General features: G+C 39.5%; 4 protein-coding genes and 1 pseudogene across 5 annotated transcripts; 2 read left to right on the top strand and 3 right to left on the bottom strand.

The window, feature by feature from the left end:
• Window positions 1-1,082: 1,082 nt before the first annotated feature.
• On the top strand, window positions 1,083-8,181 carry LOC121743196 (serine/threonine-protein kinase TOUSLED-like). 2 transcript variants are annotated; one of them, XM_042136429.1, is made up of 17 exons: window positions 1,083-1,341; window positions 1,562-1,799; window positions 3,168-3,224; window positions 3,420-3,647; window positions 3,754-3,798; window positions 3,933-4,040; window positions 4,178-4,222; window positions 4,474-4,586; window positions 4,914-4,980; window positions 5,289-5,355; window positions 5,963-6,060; window positions 6,139-6,318; window positions 6,462-6,672; window positions 6,886-7,150; window positions 7,335-7,389; window positions 7,466-7,627; window positions 7,798-8,181. In XM_042136429.1, exons 2-17 carry the CDS (start codon window positions 1,569-1,571, stop codon window positions 7,891-7,893), a joined length of 2,028 nt encoding a protein of 675 aa, XP_041992363.1. In that variant the 5' UTR covers window positions 1,083-1,341; window positions 1,562-1,568; the 3' UTR covers window positions 7,894-8,181. The 2 variants fall into 2 exon arrangements, with proteins under 2 accessions (XP_041992363.1, XP_041992362.1); XM_042136428.1 differs by having other exon boundaries at window positions 3,168-3,257.
• A 190-nt stretch (window positions 8,182-8,371) lies between these two features.
• LOC121744611 (U-box domain-containing protein 9-like) lies at window positions 8,372-9,977 on the top strand. The gene is made up of 3 exons (XM_042138208.1): window positions 8,372-8,383; window positions 9,106-9,324; window positions 9,681-9,977. The coding sequence occupies exons 1-3, from the start codon at window positions 8,372-8,374 to the stop codon at window positions 9,975-9,977; spliced, it is 528 nt and encodes a 175-aa protein (XP_041994142.1).
• A 536-nt stretch (window positions 9,978-10,513) lies between these two features.
• On the bottom strand, window positions 10,514-13,461 carry LOC121743676 (putative pentatricopeptide repeat-containing protein At1g02420). The gene has a single exon (XM_042137005.1). The coding sequence runs from the start codon at window positions 13,385-13,387 to the stop codon at window positions 11,891-11,893; it is 1,497 nt and encodes a 498-aa protein (XP_041992939.1). The 5' UTR covers window positions 13,388-13,461; the 3' UTR covers window positions 10,514-11,890.
• A 644-nt stretch (window positions 13,462-14,105) lies between these two features.
• Window positions 14,106-17,066, bottom strand: LOC121744610 (annotated as a pseudogene).
• Window positions 17,067-17,853: 787 nt separating this feature from the next.
• On the bottom strand, window positions 17,854-21,087 carry LOC121745358 (beta-glucosidase BoGH3B-like). Its single transcript, XM_042139231.1, has 10 exons — window positions 20,985-21,087; window positions 20,578-20,800; window positions 20,138-20,342; window positions 19,967-20,057; window positions 19,756-19,901; window positions 19,433-19,676; window positions 19,248-19,352; window positions 18,983-19,165; window positions 18,694-18,895; window positions 17,854-18,602 (listed from the first exon to the last, which is right to left on the bottom strand). Exons 2-10 carry the CDS (start codon window positions 20,789-20,791, stop codon window positions 18,106-18,108), a joined length of 1,887 nt encoding a protein of 628 aa, XP_041995165.1. The 5' UTR covers window positions 20,792-20,800; window positions 20,985-21,087; the 3' UTR covers window positions 17,854-18,105.
• Between the last annotated feature and the right edge of the window lie 241 nt (window positions 21,088-21,328).

Below are 21,328 nucleotides of genomic sequence, written 5' to 3'. Positions count from 1 at the left end.
GAATTTAATGAAAAGAGATTCAAACCTCTAACAAATTTCAATTCAAGAAATATATTAGTACTAGTTAAATATTTAATCATTTATAGAAGTCAAGTTGACGACATTTACTCAAATTCCGTTTTCTCCAACAAATTTTTAAATCAGCTGTAAAAATAATTAAATTCAGATTCATTCACAATAAGTATAAAATATTGACCGTTTACACATATTTCATTGTTGATATTTTGAACCCGATATTATATTGTTTCTTTGATGAATAGACAAGAATTAATTGGCTATTATGATTTCTCGATCATTATAGTTGATACAATTCCGCCATAAAATTATATTGTGAGATAATTATAAACGAATCTTAATGTCTCCAACACTCTTTGACCATTGTGGACCGGATTAAAATTTAACTAAATTTCATACTATTTTTTTTTCTAGCAAATTAAGCTATTGTAAAATCTCTTTTAGAGCATTAGCAGTAGTGCGGATGTCCCGGCAGACATTCCTGCGGACATCCCAAAAACACCTCCTGCCACGTTATACGGACATCCCAATGTGGATGTCACGTCATACGGACATTCCACTGCACAGTTGCGGACATTCCCAATGGCATCCCGACAGACTTCCCATAATAAAAATTCACAAATTAAATAATTTACGAAAAATAAGGCGCCTGTGACTCGCTTGTGGAGGGGGAATCGCTATCGTGGTGCTCCATTGTTATTCGAAAGAAAAGTATTTTAGAGAGAAAGATATTCGTTAATACAAGTAGTGTGAATGAAATGAAGTTTAACGATATGTATTTATAGAATTATTAAAAAAGAAATTAATGCAATAATCGGGACGTCCGCGCGGACGTTCGTGGGAGTCAACGCAATGTCGGACGTCCGCACGGACGTCGCGACGGATATCCGCGGAACGCCGCGGAACTCCGGTGTCCGCAGCGGATGTCCGTATCCGTGCCTCCTTTGCACAATGGCAGACGTCCCGCGCAGACTTCCGGCACGCCGGTCGGAATTCCATGCTATTGCACCGATTATGATTCATCATATCAAAGCCTAACACAAGTTAATGCTACCATATCTCTTTCTTTCATCATTTTATTTGTCACACAAAATTACCATTTCACAAATTTCAAAAATCTCCCGTTTCAATTGCCTTTCGCCCACCATTTTTTCCCTCTTTTTGGTTTCTACGAATTCACTCAATCTTCCAGCTCAACTCTGCAGATTTTCAGCAAATTCGGAAACCCTAATCCTCTCCTTTTATGGAATCTCTTCATCTGTATCTTCGCCGCCGTTCTCCCGGACTCACCCTTTCATGAGCATACACAGAGAGGCCTAATTTGATGTAAGAGTTAATGTATCATGAATTAATCTTCAAAGCATCTCTGGAGAAACCGGATGATCCACCCAAGCATCCAAAATTCATCATCTCATTTGTTTACTGTTTTTTTTGTAATTTTATTTTCCCAAATTTGGCTGCTTTCTTTCACTTAGCAGCTTCAGTGAGGTTAATATCACTTCAATTGACTACAATTGATTGAGAATTTACTTGAATTTTTCAATAGACGAGCAATGTCGGACGAATTGATCTTGCATTTATCCAATTCCTCGAACCAATCTGGTCAGTCCTCTAAGATCGCGAAGCTTGAAGCGAGATTGGTGGGCAAGGCTTCATCTGCAGCTGCCTCACAGCCACAACATGTCCAGACGCAGCTGAATTCGTGGACTGTGCCTGCCAAGTTTGGAGGTGCTGCGGATGGTTTGCGGGAGTCTTTAGTTGATAGCGATGATTCTGATGATGATGTGAGTATTTGGATTTTACTTATATGAATTCTTCAACTAGATACATTCTGTGGTGCAGAGAAAATCTTAATTTCGCATGTTTTTTTTTTTTGTGTTTATGTTAAGAATGTGTGACTATTGATGCTCAATGTGGGGATGCTGATTTGATGTTTATTGTTTTTTGTATCGTTAATGGCTAGATCAGGAAATATGGTGTGCTGCTGACTACTGAGGATATGATTTTGCTGTATGTGCTTGAAGTGCTTCTTCTATAGCTGTATAATCCAAATATTTGGATTGATTAATGACTTAATACAAATTACACATCCATAGACATTTTCATAGCATACATATAGTCCGCAAAGGCAAAGTAAATTGTAGATAAACTGGCACTTAGAAGCTAGTTGTTTCAATGTTCCAAACCATTAACTACCATGGGGACAACGATTCTATAATGCTAATCATTTGTAACTGCTCAACCCAAAAGTGCAATGGATATGGCATATACATGCCTATATCTGTTAGCTACTTCAAAGCATATACTGAAATAATAGCAAACACATGTCATATCTGCGAAGCGCTTTCTGAACCTTTGTGTGGTATTTACTCCAAAAACACCAAACGTTAATTGATTAGGAACCTTTGTGTGTTATTTACTCCAAAAACACCAAAAGTTAATTGATTAGGAACTTGTTCTTTTGCAAAACACATTTATCCATAGATTACCAATTGATATATGCATATAGAAAGTTAAAAACCATTCCAAGGAGAAACATGAGTTGCAATAACATGAAGTATCCATATCTTGACATACTATACACCACACTACCTACTGGGCCGCACTGCAAACCAAAAGTATAATTCAAGTCACAATACTACTAGGGAAGCTTATAATACACGCGCACGGTGTATAATTTACATCGCTTCATCTTTCTTCACATTCTACTCTAGCTAGTGGAATAACTAACCAAATGTTGTTACATCTTCCTTGAACAACGTTTAGAATTGATCAAGAAGCCGGCATTTATCTCGAATTTCCTCCTCTAAGCGCAATAAATATAGGATTGACAGCTAAGGAATTTTTACCCTTTTGTGAAAACTTAACCTAACATTCTTGTTTTGACATGCTCGACTCATCAGGGGTTTTAAATTGGGCCGAAATGAAAGCTGGTTAGATGCGACTACTAATCCCGTTTGACGAATGTGCTTTTTCTTAAAATCATTGCAGATTCTTATTAGTTTTAGAATTTTCTCTTGTTTTTTTGCTTTTTGGTTTACCCTAGAATCGTTGCCCTGTGGTTTGCTACCTCTACTATCTACATCTTGATTTTGTCATGTATGCATTTAATCTTTTCTTTCTCAGTTTGACCTGTGCGTATCATGTGGCAGAGCGGAGGAGCCTATCTCATACAAGCAAATACTCAAAAGCGGCGGAAGGTTGATGAAGTATGTAGCCCTATTTCTGTTGAACAAACTGAGGTGACGTACAATTTATTGTTCTAGTTGATGCAACATGATTTGCTTAAGTATTTCGTTCCTTATATTCCTAACTCCATATTCCCTTTTTTGTTCCCTGATTTATATGTTGTTTGAAACTTCCTAATAATAGCACTATTTTTATTGTTTGTTTGTCTCTTTTAGGACAGTAATTTTTCTGGAAGTACACAACCGGCAGCAGCTGATGCTCGGCACAAGAACACAGAGCCAGTTGACAACAACAAGCTAGGTGGTGATGTAAGTAAAAGAAAACAAAGCCGTGGTCGGGCTAATACTTCTTCTGGTAGGGGGCGGGGTTCTCGTGTTAGTGATCAGGCAAGAAATCAGAGTATTTCTCCAGCAAATGGACAGGTCGAGAACTCCCCTTGTAAGGTGTGTCTATTATGTTAGTTGCTTCTGTCATCACATGACAGTAATATGATTTCATTACTGTTATTATCTAATTAAGTTAATATCTTTGTTGGTTTTTGGTGTGCAGGATGGTCTCGTTAAAGAACAGCTCGGGCATGACTCCTCAAGAGAGGTTTTAAATTGTGTTTAGAACTTTATGCTGTCAAAATTGTAAAACCAATGTCATTATTTGAACCTAAGAGTTCTTGGTATCACTAACATAACTTCCTTAGATATTTATTTTTAGCATTGGTTTCAAAATTCCAGGATGAAGGAACTTCACTACGCGCAAAGGTTTCAGCAATGGAGGAAGAACTGAAAAAATCACGTCAAGAGGTTTCTGATTCCCGGAATAAATGTGAACGACTTGAAAAGGTTGTTGGCGGTTTCTCTTTTTTATTTGTACTTGAGTCGAAATTATGATTGTTATATTAGTTAAGTGAAGTTTTGTCCTTGAAAGTAGAATCCCATCTTATGTTCTTTACATCCATGTTTTTTCCTTACTCGAACAGGGGCTTAAGGATATCAGAGATTATGAACAACAGATGAAACCAAAGGTATGCCTTCTCTAACCTGCACAGATTTGGCTTGTGATTCTCATAATATTGTATATTCTGTCTTGTTTAACTCTAAGGCAGTCTCCGTTTATGTTTAAATTGGGTAAAGTCAGAGATTGAATTTCACTGAATAACATATTAACGTGTAAGGCCTGATTGTGATTCTGATTTGCCTGACATGTGGATTTAGCTCCTCAAAGATGTTGGATCAATGTTTTGGGCATTTATCTCTCTTGTTTTTTTCTATGCAGAGAATGAAAGTAATGTCTGATTTATTGGTGTCTGTATCAAAAGCTGAAAGACAAGAGGCAAGGATGAGAGTACGCCAGGATTCCCTCAGACTTGGCAACATTGGAGTGGTCAGGTATTTGGAAATAGATCTGGGTTTTAATGCCTGAAATGAATTATGGAGATTTACAGAAATCTATCTAGATTCAGGAAAAGCTCTTGATTAATTTTGATTTTCTTATTTGTACTTAATATTGCCAAAAAAAGAATTACTACTATTTTCTGATTTGTTTTTTAACAAAAACATATGAATCACCCCAGTATTATTTAACAATCTGGATAATAAATTCCTATGCTGCTGTGTGCCCTTAGAGTTTCTTCTTTTTGTTTATCATCTGTAACTGGTAATCTGTATCATCTAAATATTTATTTCCACTCTTTTCCTTTTCAATGAACTTAATAGAGCTGGGACGATCATATCTGAAGCGTGGGAGGATGGACAAGCCATGAAAGATATCAATGCCCAACTTGTATGCTCTTCCATGCTTTAACTAATTTGTTGAATAGTAACTGTTTCTTAGTTGTGTATACTAGCTTGAAAATATAAAATGTCACTTCCCGTCATATGCTGCATGATTCTTGGATGTCATCTGAGCTCATCACGTCCAAAAGTTCTTATGGTTTAATTTGCAAGTCCTCAAATGTGGCATCACCTCTTAGGGAGTGTTTGATTCATCCTACGGTGTTTCCAGTGAATTTTTGGCTCCACTTACCTAAAATAGTTTTCTCACCCATCCTGTAAATATTTTTGCTTTGTTTAATTGGGCTTTTACTGCAGAGGAGTTTCTTGGAAATGAAGGAGGGAATTGAAAGACAGAGAAAATCTCTGAAGAAACGACCATCCGGTAAATATATTCATCAAATCTTGTGCTGCTCTACTTATGATTATCTCAGTATACTTTCAGTATTTGGCAAGATTCTGAGGTGATCTTTATAGATATGCTCTGCTAAAGGATTTCAAAAGACAACAAAAGTTGATATGGTAAAGATGGTAATGATATTGAATTTAGGTTGGAAGAAGGATCTACTTTTTCCTATTTTGATGGCAGTTAGAAAAAATCTTGTTAGTGGTCTGGTCTGCTCAATTGTAGTATTTCGAAGGTGAGAACTGAGAAGCACCCTGCTTCCACAATGTGTTGTTGGTCTTAGGGAAGGAACTTCAAACATTCTTTTTGCCTGTTTTATCCTCTATAAACATCCTAACTGTACTTATGCCTTCATGGAGCAAATTTTGCATTTGTTCGTTTAGTGCTAGAAGGATGTTATAGCACCGGAAGTGAACAAGTACTATTTGTAATTAATCTACTATTAACCTATGCCTATGCAGCATATATGAGTATATATATACGGCACAACAGCTTTCTTATTTTGTTTTTCGTCTTTTTGTCTCAAAAGTTTTCTTTGATTCTTTTCCCTAGCATAATAAAAACTGTTTTATGTTGTCTCGTCCAGACAAGGGGGAGGTAGCTGATGCAGATGGCGTGAATCAGGAAGAAGATGTTCTCATGCAGGATGAAATTTTTAAGTCTCGCCTAGCAAGCATCAAACGGGTAAAAGCATGTTTCCTTTTCTAGTTCTTCCCTTTGTTTTCTTAATAATTTCATAATTTGCACCCACACTGTCTTTAGGAGGAGGAAGCTGTATTGCGTGAAAGAGACCGTCATGAATTGGAAAAGGGAAGATTAATACGTGAAATGAAACGTATAAGGGATGAGGATGGCTCTCGTTTCAACAATTTTCAGTTATTGAATCACCGTTATGCTCTGTTAAACCTTTTGGGCAAAGGAGGATTTAGTGAAGTTTATAAGGTCAGGGCAATCTTTGTATGCTTGATATCTTGTCGAACTTCCAAACTCTCAGTACATACAAATTCACAATGTGACACTATGAACTTATATTTCGCTCTTTAAAAAGATAACAATCTTATACTGTTCGGTAAATTATGTTCCAGGCTTTTGACTTGGTGGAACATAGATATGTTGCCTGTAAGCTACATGGTTTGAATGCTCAGTGGAGTGAAGAGAAGAAGCAAAGCTATATACGGCATGCAATCAGGGAATATAATATTCACAAAACTTTGGTCCACCGTCACATAGTTCGGCTTTGGGACATCTTTGAGATTGATCACAACACATTCTGCACTGTCTTGGAGTATTGCAGTGGTATGACCAATTATATTCCAGCTATATCATCAGACATCAATTGAACATCTTTTCCTGGAGACGGGGTGATTGTAGAAGGGACATTATTAGCCTAAGGATATGCATATTATGCATTAGTCATTCAATACCTTTATTATGATTGGCACTTTATATAAGTACAAGCTACTTACCTTAAAAGTGATGGTAACTTTTAGTTTTCCCTCTCCTTTCCAGGCAAGGATCTCGATGCTGTTCTTAAAGCAACACCTGTACTCCCTGAAAGAGAAGCTAGAATTATTGTAGTCCAGATCTTTCAGGGCCTTGTTTACCTGAATAAAAGATCACAGAAGATTATTCATTACGATTTGAAACCTGGAAATGTTCTATTTGATGAATTTGGCGTTGCAAAAGTCACAGATTTCGGTCTTAGCAAGATTGTAGAGGACAATGTTGGATCCCAAGGCATGGAACTTACATCCCAGGGCGCTGGTACATATTGGTGAGTCTGAATTAAACGCATACAATTTCAGCTTTTTCATTTCAGCTTCAGGTGCCATAGTCAATTGATGTAGCCGAATATCTTGATTACTTCACTCTCTATCTGTAGTTTCTACATAGTATTTATTTTTCTCTTTTGCACAATTTCCTTTTCTGAAAAAAATATCTCACACTGATAATTCCAGGTATCTGCCTCCTGAATGTTTTGAGCTAAACAGGATACCTCTCATATCCTCGAAGGTCAGAAATTTGAGACAACGTTTTCTACTTGTAACCTTCGTATAAAACCAATCATGCAAATGGGTTTATCGTACAGGTTGATGTTTGGTCTCTGGGCATCTTATTGTACCAAATGCTGTTTGGCAGACGGCCTTTTGGGCACGACCAAAGTCAAGAGAGAATTCTTCGTGAAGATACAATTATCAAAGCCCGTAAAGTTGAGTTCCCTTCAAGACCATCTGTATCTAATGAGGCAAAGGTAAATCTTGCATGTCTGAGCTCAATGTTGCACGCGTCGAATCTCTTCCTTTTTGCTCTTCTTATATACTATTGCTCTAATGAAATTGCACAAGAAACACACATATGAGAGAATCTAAACGTGTTCTTGATTCTCGGTGACTTGAAACATCACGTTTGTTGCTGCTGCAGGATTTTATTCGCTGTTGCCTAACATACAATCAAGCTGAGCGACCTGATGTTTTAGCTATTGCTCAAGATCCTTACGTGATCTATACGAAGAAATGACGATTGCTCGGCTCGGAGCTACGCTGCAGATGAAAGGATGTGTCTGTGGGAAGAAGTCATTTACTTTTTGAGGAGATGAAAACTTGGAAACTTTGTACATTGGGAAAAATGCTGTGTTGCTTCCATTTTTTTGTTCCTTTTTCATTTTTTTTGTGCTTATGTGGGGTTGTACCCTGCTGCTTTGTTCCTTCGACTTTCATGGAGACCATTTCTTACCTTAGTTATATGTGATGGAACCAAAAGTTATTTGCATGAATGAAAATTATGAAAGAAGAGTTTAAAGAGCTATTTTGAGAAATGTGTATGATATAAGTAGAAATGTGAGTTTAAAGAGCTATCTTAACTAAGGAGGGGTCTCCCTGTTCCATCGGCATGCAAATCCGGCCCCTCCTCCTTATCTCCGGCATTTGTCTGTCGTCACGTCTGCGACTCAATCATTCTGTCCGGATCTCTCTCCTTTTCCTTCCCCTTCTACTGAATGCTGCATCAGGTAAATTTATAAAAAAGAATTCCATATTCTTATTATCTTCAGTTCAAATGCAGTCTCGAATGCTCAATATGTGACTGACCCTGCCAGTAGTACTACTTGGAGTCAGTAATTCTGACAACATAAATCTTAATTTCCAAATAAACAAATACAGAAAACATAAAACAATAAAACATACATCCAACTTCTCATTATTTATTGATTGGATTGGATTAATAAGAAGGTAAGAAATTCTCTCTCCCTTGGAGAAAGATGTGAGAACTGGTATTTATAGAGGATTGAATAGTGATTTTGGCTCCATTTCCTACATTTGAATTCAAATCTCATCACTATTTCAAACTTTCGAAATCACAAAATTTGCACAATTTGATTGCAACACGTATTCTAACATTAACTGCCGGTTTATTTCCATTTCATATACTCCATTTAAAAATGCTTTATTAATTTACTCAATGTTCTATACACGCTTTTTATCCAGGTTTAACCATAAATTATTCGTACGTGTATGTATATATATAAGTATGTAGTATACTAATTTCAGAAGCACACAGGCCTTTTCAGAAGCTGACCTGCAGTTTACACACTACTACTACTTTGTACTCTCACAATTGGAAATCGTAAATATAGTCTATGTCTATAAACAAAAACTAAACTCACATTATTTTTTTAGCTTATTTATTTGGCATTGTTGAAAAGCATTTTTAGCGTATTCTAACGAGTTGCAGAGAGAAATTGCGGCAGTTTCGGAGAAGGTGAACCGGACGAAGATATTGCTGTTGGAGAATGTGGGGGAGACGGAGAAATTGCTGTCCAACATGGAAAACTCCATTGAAATGGAGCTGCAGCGCCAGAAATCTACATCGATCTTGGTCCCGCAAGAATATAGATGCCCGGTTTCGAAGAAAATCATGACCGATCCGGTGGTGATAGCAACTACCGGCGTGGTGCGTTCTTTATCTTTTTATAATTACGGCAAATTGTTCAGTGTTCGTAGGGTTTATTATTGATCCTGTGATATTATTTGAGTTCTTTAGTCTTTGGTATAATTCTCATGATTTTGAGCCTTGTTTTGCATAGGATTAGAATTATTGTAGTAGAATTGTGCATTTTAAGATAAAGTCTAGGGTTGGGGAATTGCCTGGGTTCTTTTTAAAATTAGGGGAATTGTTCAATATTTGTATGGTTTATGGTTAATTTCGGAATTGCCTTCTTGAAAGATAGGGGTATGCTTCCATTTATTGAAGTTTCAATGTAAACAGACCTATGAACGCGCCAGTATACAAAACTTGATTGATTCTAGGAGTGTTCAGTGGGGGAGACATTGATACCAAACAAATTGGTACAAAGAATCTTGACTTCATGCTCAGATAATGTCATAGATCCCGAAGCATATAATTCGAATAAGGAAAATGAGTCATTGTCTATTGGAGACTTGCGTTTGTTCTCGGAATTGAAGAAGAAGTTGTCTCTGTCCCATTCACTTATTCAGAGTGATGCTGTTAAACAGTTGTCTGTATTGATAGGACAAGTGCCTGCTGTCAAGGTGCTATTAGCTGAATCGGGGGAGGCCGTCTTACATCTGGTGTCAACCCTCTAGTCAATTGATATCAAGGAGGAAGCAATACTCTTTGATAATATAGTTACCTTGATAGTCAGCATCTCAAACCACAACCGAAACAAATGGAACGTTCAAAATGTGCCAGATGTGATCCAACTGGTTGTTGATGGTTTGAGCGTTGGCACAATGGAGGCTAGGGGCAATGCGGCTGCTGCCCTTAACAAAATGTCCACTTTGCGACACAAAGAACCTTGTTCGGGGAACATGGCGCATTGAGACCCCTCATCTCACTCTTGGACGAAGGAGGAATTGATTTGGCAGTGGAGGAAGCCGCCTCTGCAATTTTGAACTTGTGTGTCGTTCCTATCAATATTGAGCGGGCTATAATGGAAGGTGCTATTTCAGTGGTTATCAAAAAGATCAAGGAGCCAGTGCATGTGAATCCAGCACTGGTTGTTCTGTCGATTTTCTCAAACAACAGAAAGGCAATAGATCAGATTATGGATCAGGCTATTGGAATATTTGACACACAAAATATAGAAGCACTCCACAAAGATGAAGTATGGAAGGATAAGTGGGATTAAAAACTTCTCATTAAAAAGGAACGACAAAATACACTCATACAAAAGTGCTACCGCACTACAAAACTCTCTCTTTCTTTCTAACTATAAGCTACGACTCTTTTCTCACTATTTTCACACGCACTTTCTTATATTTCTCTTTCTTATATTTCTCTTGTGTACACATTCTACAAAATGGCCTAGTGCCAATATATATAGAAAGTCTAAGCCGGTTCTTAACCGATATTACCACATCTAGAGAATTTTAGCTATCTTCTTTCTAAATATAATATTGCTAATATCTCTCTATGTCGGTTAATGCATGGAGCTAGATAATTCTAATAATTACAAGTTGCATGACAACTTTTAATCTTCTAGAATCCTCCGGCCACCTCATCATAATCTCATATTTTCTTAATTTCTCCATAATGTTCACCAAGCTTCTAATACTTTAATAAACTTAAAATTCCTTAATTGTGAAGTAATTGAGTTTAATAAACTCAACACAGGCTGGAATTCCCAGCCTCTACGAGATCATAAGGACTGCTCCCAGTGACGATGATAAAGAGATGAGTATCTCCATCCTCCACACACTTTGCAATTCAGATACCTCTACATGGAGGGCGATAGAGCATGAAGAGAGGACCCATCAGACCCTATCTCAGTTCGAAGGACATCAATATGCCACCATTTCTGTAAATTTTGATAGGTTTACAACCACTCTCTCCGTAAGCATAATAAAAAAAGACGAGCATGCATGGCATATTTTCCATAATATGGCTTTTCCACCATGCCGTATTGTCCATAATAAGGCTTTTCCATGACGAGTTGTACTATGGTCCAACATTTTTCTGACCTATTCATATTCCTTCAACAACCACATTATATAGGCAATCCACCAAACCATACAACCAACCCCCACTTGCAACATAACTAAACGACCTCAACTCGTTTGTATATGTGCCTTCCATATGAGGATGCGGGAAATTTGCTAAACCTTTCTGTTTCAAGATCAAAGCAACAAATATAAGGAATCTCGGTCCCACTTTTAACTAACCAATGAAGATTGCCACTAAAAAGTGCACCACAAATGGAGGAGTTGCAGTAATCATAAAAGGGGGAGCGCCTTTAACGACTCTCCACAAAGATCCTGCTTCAAGAGTGTATACATGAAACTCGGATTCAGGGTTATTATGGACAACTTTATGTTGTCCGCTGATTTTGCTCACTCCAAATCCAAAACGATCTCCCTTTTGAATAACACGCCCACAAAGCTCAACAAATTCACGGGTGATGGGATTACATACATAGAGATGATCTGTTCTTAAAACATCTTTCAGAAGAAGCAAGCCATTAGTCGAACCTTGTACAATTGAACCACAACGCGTCCTTTCAGATCATAGTGCCAGAGACGGGCCTATCTAGCTCGTCCACATCACTCCTCCGCTTCTGTATCACAGGTCCAAACGCGGACATCTTCTCCGAAAGACTAGCCAGAGCATCATCCCTTCTAGCCAACTCCATGAGCACCTTGATCTTTCTAAACGAAACCTGGCTAGGCTTCTGCCCCTTCTCCAACATCTGCAAGAAGCACCTCTCCGCCTCCTCCAGTTTCCCCGCGTCACAGAGCAAATCAAACAACATGTCCGACACCAAAATGTAGGACCCGAACCCCCTCTCAACCATGTCACCCCACAGCTCAAGTGCTAGCCCCACATTCTCCTGCCTCCTCATCAACCTCATCAAGAACATACACGACTGCGTGCTAGGCAAGCACCCCATCCCCTTCATCCTCAGATACAACCCCCACGAGCCTCTCAAGTCATTCGCCCAATACAACGACCTCAACACCACATTAAAAGTCGTGGCATTGGGGCTCAAGCCCTCCCCCGCCATCTCCTCCATCAAACCATACGCGTCCCCTAACCTCTTCGCTATGCAGAAGTTCCTGATCACAGCATTGTAAGCTGCAACGTCAGGGTAGCAGCCATACTCTCTCATCTCCTTCAACACCTCCCTCGCCTTATCCGGCTGCCCAACTAACCCCAGCCCCCCGATCAAAGACGTGTACGTGATCACATCCAAATCAATCCCCTCATCCCTCATCCTCCCAATCAACTCATACGCCTTCCCCATCTCCCTCCCTTTACAAAACACATCCACGAGGCAGTTATACGACACCAAATCCGGCTCCACTCCCATATCCCTCATCTCAGCAAAGAACGCCTCCGCCTCATCGCAAGATCTCCAACCAGCCAACAAGATGTTAAAGGTATACAAATTAGGCCTAAATTCATGCTTCAATGAATGATAAACATTCCTAGCATCACTCATGCTCTTCTCCTGAGACAAAGTCCTAAGCAATGCATTGTAACAACTCACATCAAATTTCAAGACAAGCTTCCTAAACTTCTTAAACGACTCAACCGTCTGCCTAACCGAGCAAACCTTAGCAATCCTAGCTAAAACAACCTGCACAGTTCTTGGGGTTATCAAAGATTGATTTTTTCGCTTGGTTTCGAGCAAAAGTTCCCAAATTTCCTCGAATTTCCGAGCTCTGCCGAGAATATAAAGCATGGTATCAAAGGAATAAGCGGTGTGGAGAAATCCATTGATTCTCGAAGTCAATTTGTAGAGCTCCAAGGCGGAGAGCGGATTGGAGTGGGAGAAGCGGACCCTTTTGAGAACTCGGTCGATTAGGTCATTGGAAAGGGGGATTTGGGAATTTTTGAGGGAGTGTTTCAGAGATTTTGGGTCTGGGGATGCGGTGATTATGCGAAAGATTTTCTCAACGTCGTCGTTTTGGGGGTTAGGGATTGAACACAAGTACCTTGTTGATGATGGCGAAAGAGAGAGGCGTTGGAGTCTCTGCGCCACTAGACTGTGCATTGCTTCTTCGAATCGTAGAGAAAAGAGGCGGCTTCGGCTTTTAATTTGCGGCGGCGTTAGCTAATTCCGGAAACTGTCTGTTATTTTGTGATTTTTAAGGTGTAACATTTTTTAAAAAAATTAATGTTTCTTAAACCACCAAATTTATTCAACCAAAAAAATGGTGAATATTGCCTTTTTATCCCCACTATTTTTAACAATTTTTAATGATATTCTAATCTAAAAGTCGGGATTGCTAAAAGAACAAAGATAATGTTGACAAATTGTAGAATTATAATGCTCATATCAATTTTCTTTAAATTCGATTCTGTTAGGAGTATATTATTTTTACTAAACTGCCTCTTAAAAATGGTGTACGATTTTAACAATTTATACCAATAAAATTTTTAAAAGATACATTAAAATGGCCAATTTTATGGATTTATAATAAATTCACGCATTATTTTTTATTTTCAATTTGATTTAGTTTTAAGACGGTCATTTTTCAGTTCACGCAAAAGTATATATGAGCTCGTATAACCTAAAATAATATAATAAATTTAAGCATGATTTTCAATTTGATTTGATTTAGTTTGGTTATACATTAGAATTTGGTTATTTTTTTAACACTACCTATTACAATTATGTAGTAAGTACTTATTTATCCTTTTTACTTGCAGAGATTATTTTTATTTTTGAAGCCTTTGTTATTTTAAATTATTGGATTTATAGCATGGTGTCAAAAATAAATAGCCCCAATACATATTAGTAGTACATAATTTCCAGGCTGAGCCATTTTGATCTCTCAAGCATGCCTAGGTTGAGTTGTGAGCCCAAATCCAAATGCAAAAAGAGGATCATAATGCTCATCTCCAACATTCATAGGCAGCTGATCCACAGATTTAAACCAACTCCTTGCAAGCTTACCACTGAATCCATAATCCCCAAACAGCACATCAGCCACCCCTTCCCCTTCTGTCCCGGGCAGCCACGCCGCCACCAGCGCGTCTATCCGGCTCCATCACGACGGGGCGCCCGGACACCACCACCACCACGCACTTCGTCGATCCGCACACGCTCCTGATGGTGCTCGGGCAGGGGTCCGTGATGGTCAGGTTCGTGCTGTCTCCTGTCTTGTCCACGTAGGGGAGCTCTCCCACTACGACGATGGCGTGGGAGAACTCCCCGCCCTTCACGAAGCTCGAGCCAGGGTTCTCGGAGAACACCACCTGTGTGGAAGGGTCTACTGCCTTCTTGATGGCGGCTAGGATTGTGGTTCCTGCAAAGATCATTACATAGTTGAACTTATGGTTCGAAAATCGTAACCGGCGGTTCGGTTAAAACCTGGCAACTCTATTTGTGATTATTGCCCTAAACATACATCCCAAACGACGTCGTTCTAACAACATACCGGATGTAACGTTGTTGCCACGGAAGCCCTGCCACTCGATAGTCCATCCTCCACATTGGAATCCCAAGTTATCAGCATGAGTTCCGGCTACTAGTATTTTTCGTGCTTTCTTCGGAAGGGGAAGCAGTGGCTTTTTCGGGTCCTTGCTATTCTTCAGCAGGACAAGTGATTTTCTCACAGCTTCCCTTGCCAGCTCCCTATGTTCCTGTAACGAAAATAATACGCTTCACTAAATGCAACAAAAGACGGGCAAGATGAAGAGAAACGACAACGAAAGACAAACCTGGCTAGGGAGAGATCAGCTAGGGGATCCTCAAATAGGCCCATTACGAACTTCACCCTTAGTATTCTACGGACAGCATCATCGATTCTGCTCATGGGAATCACGTTGCTCTTCACGAGCGAAGTTAGAGTGTCGATGAACTCTGTGTAATTCTTAGGTACCATAACCTGCAAAAGATCAAGAGATGTGTAAGTTAGGTAGGCCGTGTTTGTATCTTCGTTTCCTTGTTTGGTGATGTTAAACTAACCATGTCGATTCCAGCAAGAACACCGGCTTGAACAGAATTAAGTGTAGTTTGCGTGGGGTGGACTCGTGATCCTATCGATGCCCTCCCAATCCGATATAACAAAGCCCTGCAATCAACAATCAATCAATCAATCAAACACCATTGATGAATCTTGAGAGTTGATCAAGTGTTGATATTTACCCGAAATTTAAGGCGACCTTTGAGGAAGCCGGTGATGAGAAACTTGTTCGTATGCATCTTGATGCCATTCCAGCTCGAGTAAGAGATCATCACCGTGGCAACGCCTTTTCTGATGGAATCATAGTAGGCCGGCATGTGGATGCCAAACAGCCCCTTCGGGTCGACGACAGTGTTGTTCTCGTCTATTCCCCTCATCGTGCCACCATCTCCCACGAAATGCTTTGCACAAGCCGCAATTTTCGTCCTTCGGAAAGATGCACAACCCGAGTTTTAAAGCCGAATGCAAGTTTACTCAAGGATCAGAAAAAGTAACATACTTTCCAGCAACAAATGGAATGCCCTTCCTGGAGTTAGCTGGGAGATCGCCTTGTAAACCGGGGATGATCTCGGTCATGGCCTGAACAATCTTGTGATCCTCGCTGTAGCTCTCGAAGCAACGCCCCCATCTTGGATCCCGGCAGACCTATTAAGGCACAAACGATCACACATCAAGAAACAAGAAACGGATGACCGGGCAAGGAGAGGGGGCCAAAAACTCGGCTTACAGCTATGCAAGGTGCGAAGGTCTCCAATCCTCTTTATAAGTTGTGGACCCCTATTTTAGTGATGTCAATACTCAATAGTAACTAAATCTCGAATTATCGAAGCATACGAGGCTGAAACCAAAAATCGACTCAACATCTTTGTATATCAACACAGTTTACAGCTCAATCACAGTCCTAACATAAATCACAATCTTGATCAAAATTATCATGATTTTCAGATGAAATAAGGCAAAGCACACTAGCTTTTTCCAAAACTGAAAAATTAAATTCAATAAAACTCCAAAATTCAAGACTTTTAACCAAAAACACATACTACTAAAGACTATACCTGGTGACACCAAGGCCAACATTGTGTGGGAAAATGGTGGCTTTATACACATTGCTGTGGCCATGAACAGCATCGATCCCATGAATCATCGGTATCCCAAGCCGGGTCGAAACAGCCCCCTTTTGAAAACCATTCACCATATTCACCCAATCTGCAGCAGAGGCCTTGGCCACAGGAACACTCCCTGGGCCACTCAACACACTCCCTGCTCAAAAAAGCCGAATCTTTTTCAATTTCGCAATAAACGAATCAAATGGCGCGAAAAAGAAGAGATCTTTCACCTATGAAATAGTTCTTCATCACATCAGGGGAGGCAACTTTGCTTTCAATTTGTGTCATTTGTCCAATCTTCTCTTCAAGAGTCATTCTTCTCATCAAGTCTTTGATTCTTGCATTCAGAGGCTGTTTGGGGTCTTTGTATTTGAGAGTCTCTGCTTCTGCAACAGCAGCCCACAAACAAAGAAACACCAAAAACACCCTCATTTTGTTCATCCTCAGCATCTATATATACATAACATAACAAAGAAGGGATCAAAATTCATATTGGCATATAAACAAACACATTGAGTGCAATAACTGAAATTGTTCGAATGCTGACAACTACACTTTACAAAGAGCTGCACTTACAAGAACAGAGCTAACAGTGGATCTATTTTAGAATATTTAGTTAAATGATTGAATCTATTTTCCAGAAACATAGTAAGATTCAATAGAATGTGTGCTGACATTGTCTGATGCATTTCCCGCATTTCAATGTTGGCTGCTGGGACCCACGAGATCGACACGTGTCTTTTACTATGGCGATTAATAAAATAATTTTGCCATTCTAATGATTATATTTAGCTTCTTAATAGAATCAGTTCAACCAACATTATCAAATTTAAATTAATTTTGCCATTTAATGATTGTATTTATCTTTTAAAAAAAATTTATTTTAACTAACATTATCAAATTTAATAATGATTTGATCCTCTTATCTTGTACTCCCTAGTCATCTTAATTTCTCTAATAGATGAGAGATTCATGAATCAATAGTTCACACAGTTTTTTTAAATAAATATACTATAAACTAGAAGTACTTAATAATTATTTTATTTTTCAATAATATTTTAATAATATTAATTTTATTTTACAAAATAAATCTAAAAATAATAATATAAAAATATCTTGTGTAGGTAGTCATAGATCTTTACCATCATGAAAACATTAAATTTGCATTTATTAAGTACTATCAACTTATACTTTTTAATTCCTTTTCATTTTGTATAAGTTACATTAGTCCATACTACATAGTACTTAGTATTTATACATCTCTCACCTGCGAATAATCGAAAATATAGAAGTCGGGCTTTGGCATTATCATTATATTATTATTATTATTATTATTATTATTATTATTAGAGATAGAGAGATAAAAATTGGAATCGTTCCCATAAATCCCATTGACTTTATTATATAGTAATCCTACTATATGATTGTTGGAATAGTAATAATTCAACAAAACAAGATTAATATTCACATAAAAATCAATCCAAACATTCTTTAAATCAAAACAAGAAAATTGGCACCACGCCAAGTAACAATAAAGAAACTATTATTGCTATTCCATCACAATAAATTCCTAATCTCGTACAATCCACGAATTACATACGAGAATCAAATTGATGGTGACACTTAGTTCACGTGTAAGAAAAACCACATCAACCATCAAAGAATGAGTTTTGTATGATCAATTCAATATGATCCTATTGTGATGCCCTCACAACCCTAGGACTAGTCATGAGGCCGTACCCAAATGGAAAGAGTGGATCATAGATTGCATCTCCGACGTTCATCGGGAGCTGATCGACGGTCCTAAACCACGTGCGCGCGAGCCTCCCCGTAAAACCGTACTCGCCAAACAGGACGTCGGCGACGCCCTGGCCCTCCGTCCCGGGGAGCCAGGCCGCCACCAACGCGTCGATCTCGCCGATGTACGGCTCGATCACGACGGGGCGCCCAGTCACGAGCACCACGACGCACCTGACGGCCCCGCACACGTTTGTGATCGTGGCGTAGGCGGACTCGTCTAGGGTTAGAGTCGTGCTATCGCCTGAGGACTCCACGTAGGGCGGCTCGCCGACGACTACGATTGCGTAGGAGAAGTTGTTGGCCCTTACGTACTCCGCCTCGGGATTCTCGTTGTAGACTACTTTCGTATCGGGATCGACGGAGTTCCGCACCGCTGTCAAAATCGTGGTCCCTACAAAAGTAGTCAAATCCCTAGGTCAACGCCACGTGCACACCTAATTGACCAGAACGGTCAAAAGAAATAAGGCTTGACATAAACTCACCGACGGTAATATTTCCAGAGTGTCCTTCCCAATCAATGGTCCATCCACCACATTGGTTGCCTATATCATCGGCGTGGCTTCCGGCCACGAGTATCCGCTCCGACCTCGTTGGAAGCGGAACGAGCTGCCCGTCTCCATCTTTCCCGTTCTTCAACAGAACGAGCGATTTCCTCACAGCTTCCCTAGCCAATTCCCTGTGCTCCTGTTTCAAGAATTGATTGTAGCTGTAAAAACAAAGACGAAGAAGACGAGACGCGGTCATTCAAAGACGAGACGCGATCATTCAAACCTGGCTCCCAAGATAGTGAGCAAAACTGAGATCAGCTAATGGATTCTCAAATAATCCCATGATGAACTTGACCCTAAGAATCCTCCTAACCGCGTCGTTGATTCTGCTCATTGGGATAACGTTCGCGTTCACCAAGAACGTTAGATCGTCGATGAACTCCTTGTAGGCGTCCGGAACCATAATCTACGAAAAAAATCAGATGTTTCTTCACAGACAATACATGATTATGAGCTTTGTTCTAACATGCTTGCTTAGTAGTGCTTACCATGTCGAGTCCGGCTAGAATGCTGACTTGAACAGAGTACGTGTAGTTCGAATGAGGCGGATCCGTAAGACGATCAATGCCACGCATATCCGAGATCACAAAGCCCTGTTTCAAACAGGGAGAAAAATCCATTAGGCCTAATTCCCATCAAGTGCAAGTGGAAGCAAAATAAGCAGTGCGTTTACTTCAAATTTGAGTGTGTTTTTAAGGTATCCGGTGATGAGATCATAGTTGGCGTGCATCCGGATTCCATTCAAGCTCGAGTAAGAGATCATTATAGTTGCGACACCCTTCCTGATCGAGTCGAGATAAGCAGGCATATGGATGTCTTGCAGCTCATTCCACTCTATCACTGTGTCATTCTCATTGATTCCATAGGCAGTGCCACCGTCTCCCACGAAATGCTTTGAACATCCCGCAACTTTCCCCCTTCCGCCACAACAAGCACGAATCAGACAAATCGAAGGCTAACAAACAACAACGTTGTTACAATAAATCAGATCCCTACCTAGGAAGGACAAATGGGAAGTTGTTTGGGTAATTTGGTGGAACTTCCCCTTGCAGACCAGGGATGATCTCGGTCATCATCTGCACAATCTCGTGATCTTCGCTGTAGCTTTCGTAGCAACGGCCCCATCTGGGGTCCCTGCACACCTGCAAAGAGGTGTCACAAACCTAGCAAGAAAATATGTAAAATATTCTCATCAAACTTCACTCACAGCTATACAAGGCGCGAAGGTGTAAGGAATCCCCGTTGCTCTGGCTTCTAGAGCCGTTGCAGCGCCTATCCTCTTGACCAGCTCCGGATCCCTAATCCAGCATTACACGAAAATCACATCAGCGCAATCCAAGAACTAGTCGATTAACCATATCGCGAGAAGCGGACTTGCCTGGTGACTCCAAGGCCAACATTGTGGGGGAAGATTGTGGCCTTATATGCATTGTTGTTGCCATGTATGGCATCAATCCCATAGATCAGCGGAATCCCTAGACGAGTTGACAGAGCCCCCTTCTGGAACGCGTTCACCATATCGATCCAGTCCTCTGCAGTAGCCTGTGGCCGGGGAACACTCCCTCCCCCACTCACAATACTCCCTATTTTGCACAAACCAAACTTCCCACTTCAGCTTTCAATTTCATTACAAACACAATCAAGAAACTATGTAAACCGAGGCCTTTTGCTTAACATCTTTTTCATCAATCATCCCAAGAATTGATCAAAATTTCAAATTTCTGAGATTAGGGTTCATCAAGAATTGGGCTTTTTTCATCAGCAAAGAACCAAAAACATGAAATCCCACTAATCAAAATTTGATCTTTTTGCACTTACCAATTAAATATTTGTTGATAACATCTGCAGATGAAACCTCACGTTCAATCTGAGTCATCTGTCCAATCTTTTCGGCAAGAGTCATTCTACTCATCAAATCTCTCACTCTCACCTCCACCGGCTGCTGCGGGTCCTTGTACTTCACGTACTCCGCCGCCACCGCCGCCGTCCACAGCCACAGCGCCACCGCTGCCGCCGCCGTAAGCCTCCCCATGTTGATCACCTGAAAAAACCCCCCAAAAATCACTTCCCAAATCTATGTGATAGTGAGTTTGTTATCAAATTAAATGCATTGAAAAAAAGATGATGAAAATGGAAAAAGATCTTCCATTAGTACTAGTTTTATTACTAAGTGTTTATTGAAAATTACAAAAATAATTGAAAATGATAGTAAGAAACATGCACACCTTCAAGAATCAAGAATTTGAGAAAAAATTTCTTTCTATGCAGTTTTAAATGATTTGTGAAATGATGATTTTTGGCGCTGGGGAGAAAATGAAAGTGGCACATTTTTATAACCATAATTTATGTAGGATTACTTTTTAAATTTTTTAATTAATTATAATAATATTATTATTTACAGTGTACATGATGGCCAGCCAATGACTTTATATTATAGGAAAGCAGTCAGCAATTAAATCTTATCTTTATTGTTATCCAATCAATGAATACCACTGTCATTTGTTATTTACATTATCCAATTTTATAATATGGCCAATACATACTTGACTGCTGTAGAAATAATTAAAGT

This window comes from Salvia splendens, chromosome 8 (genome assembly GCF_004379255.2).
Source record: "Salvia splendens isolate huo1 chromosome 8, SspV2, whole genome shotgun sequence".
Taxonomy (NCBI): Eukaryota; Viridiplantae; Streptophyta; class Magnoliopsida; order Lamiales; family Lamiaceae; genus Salvia; species Salvia splendens.
Note: the sequence above shows the minus strand (reverse complement) of the source record. Positions and strands in the feature narration are given on the sequence as shown.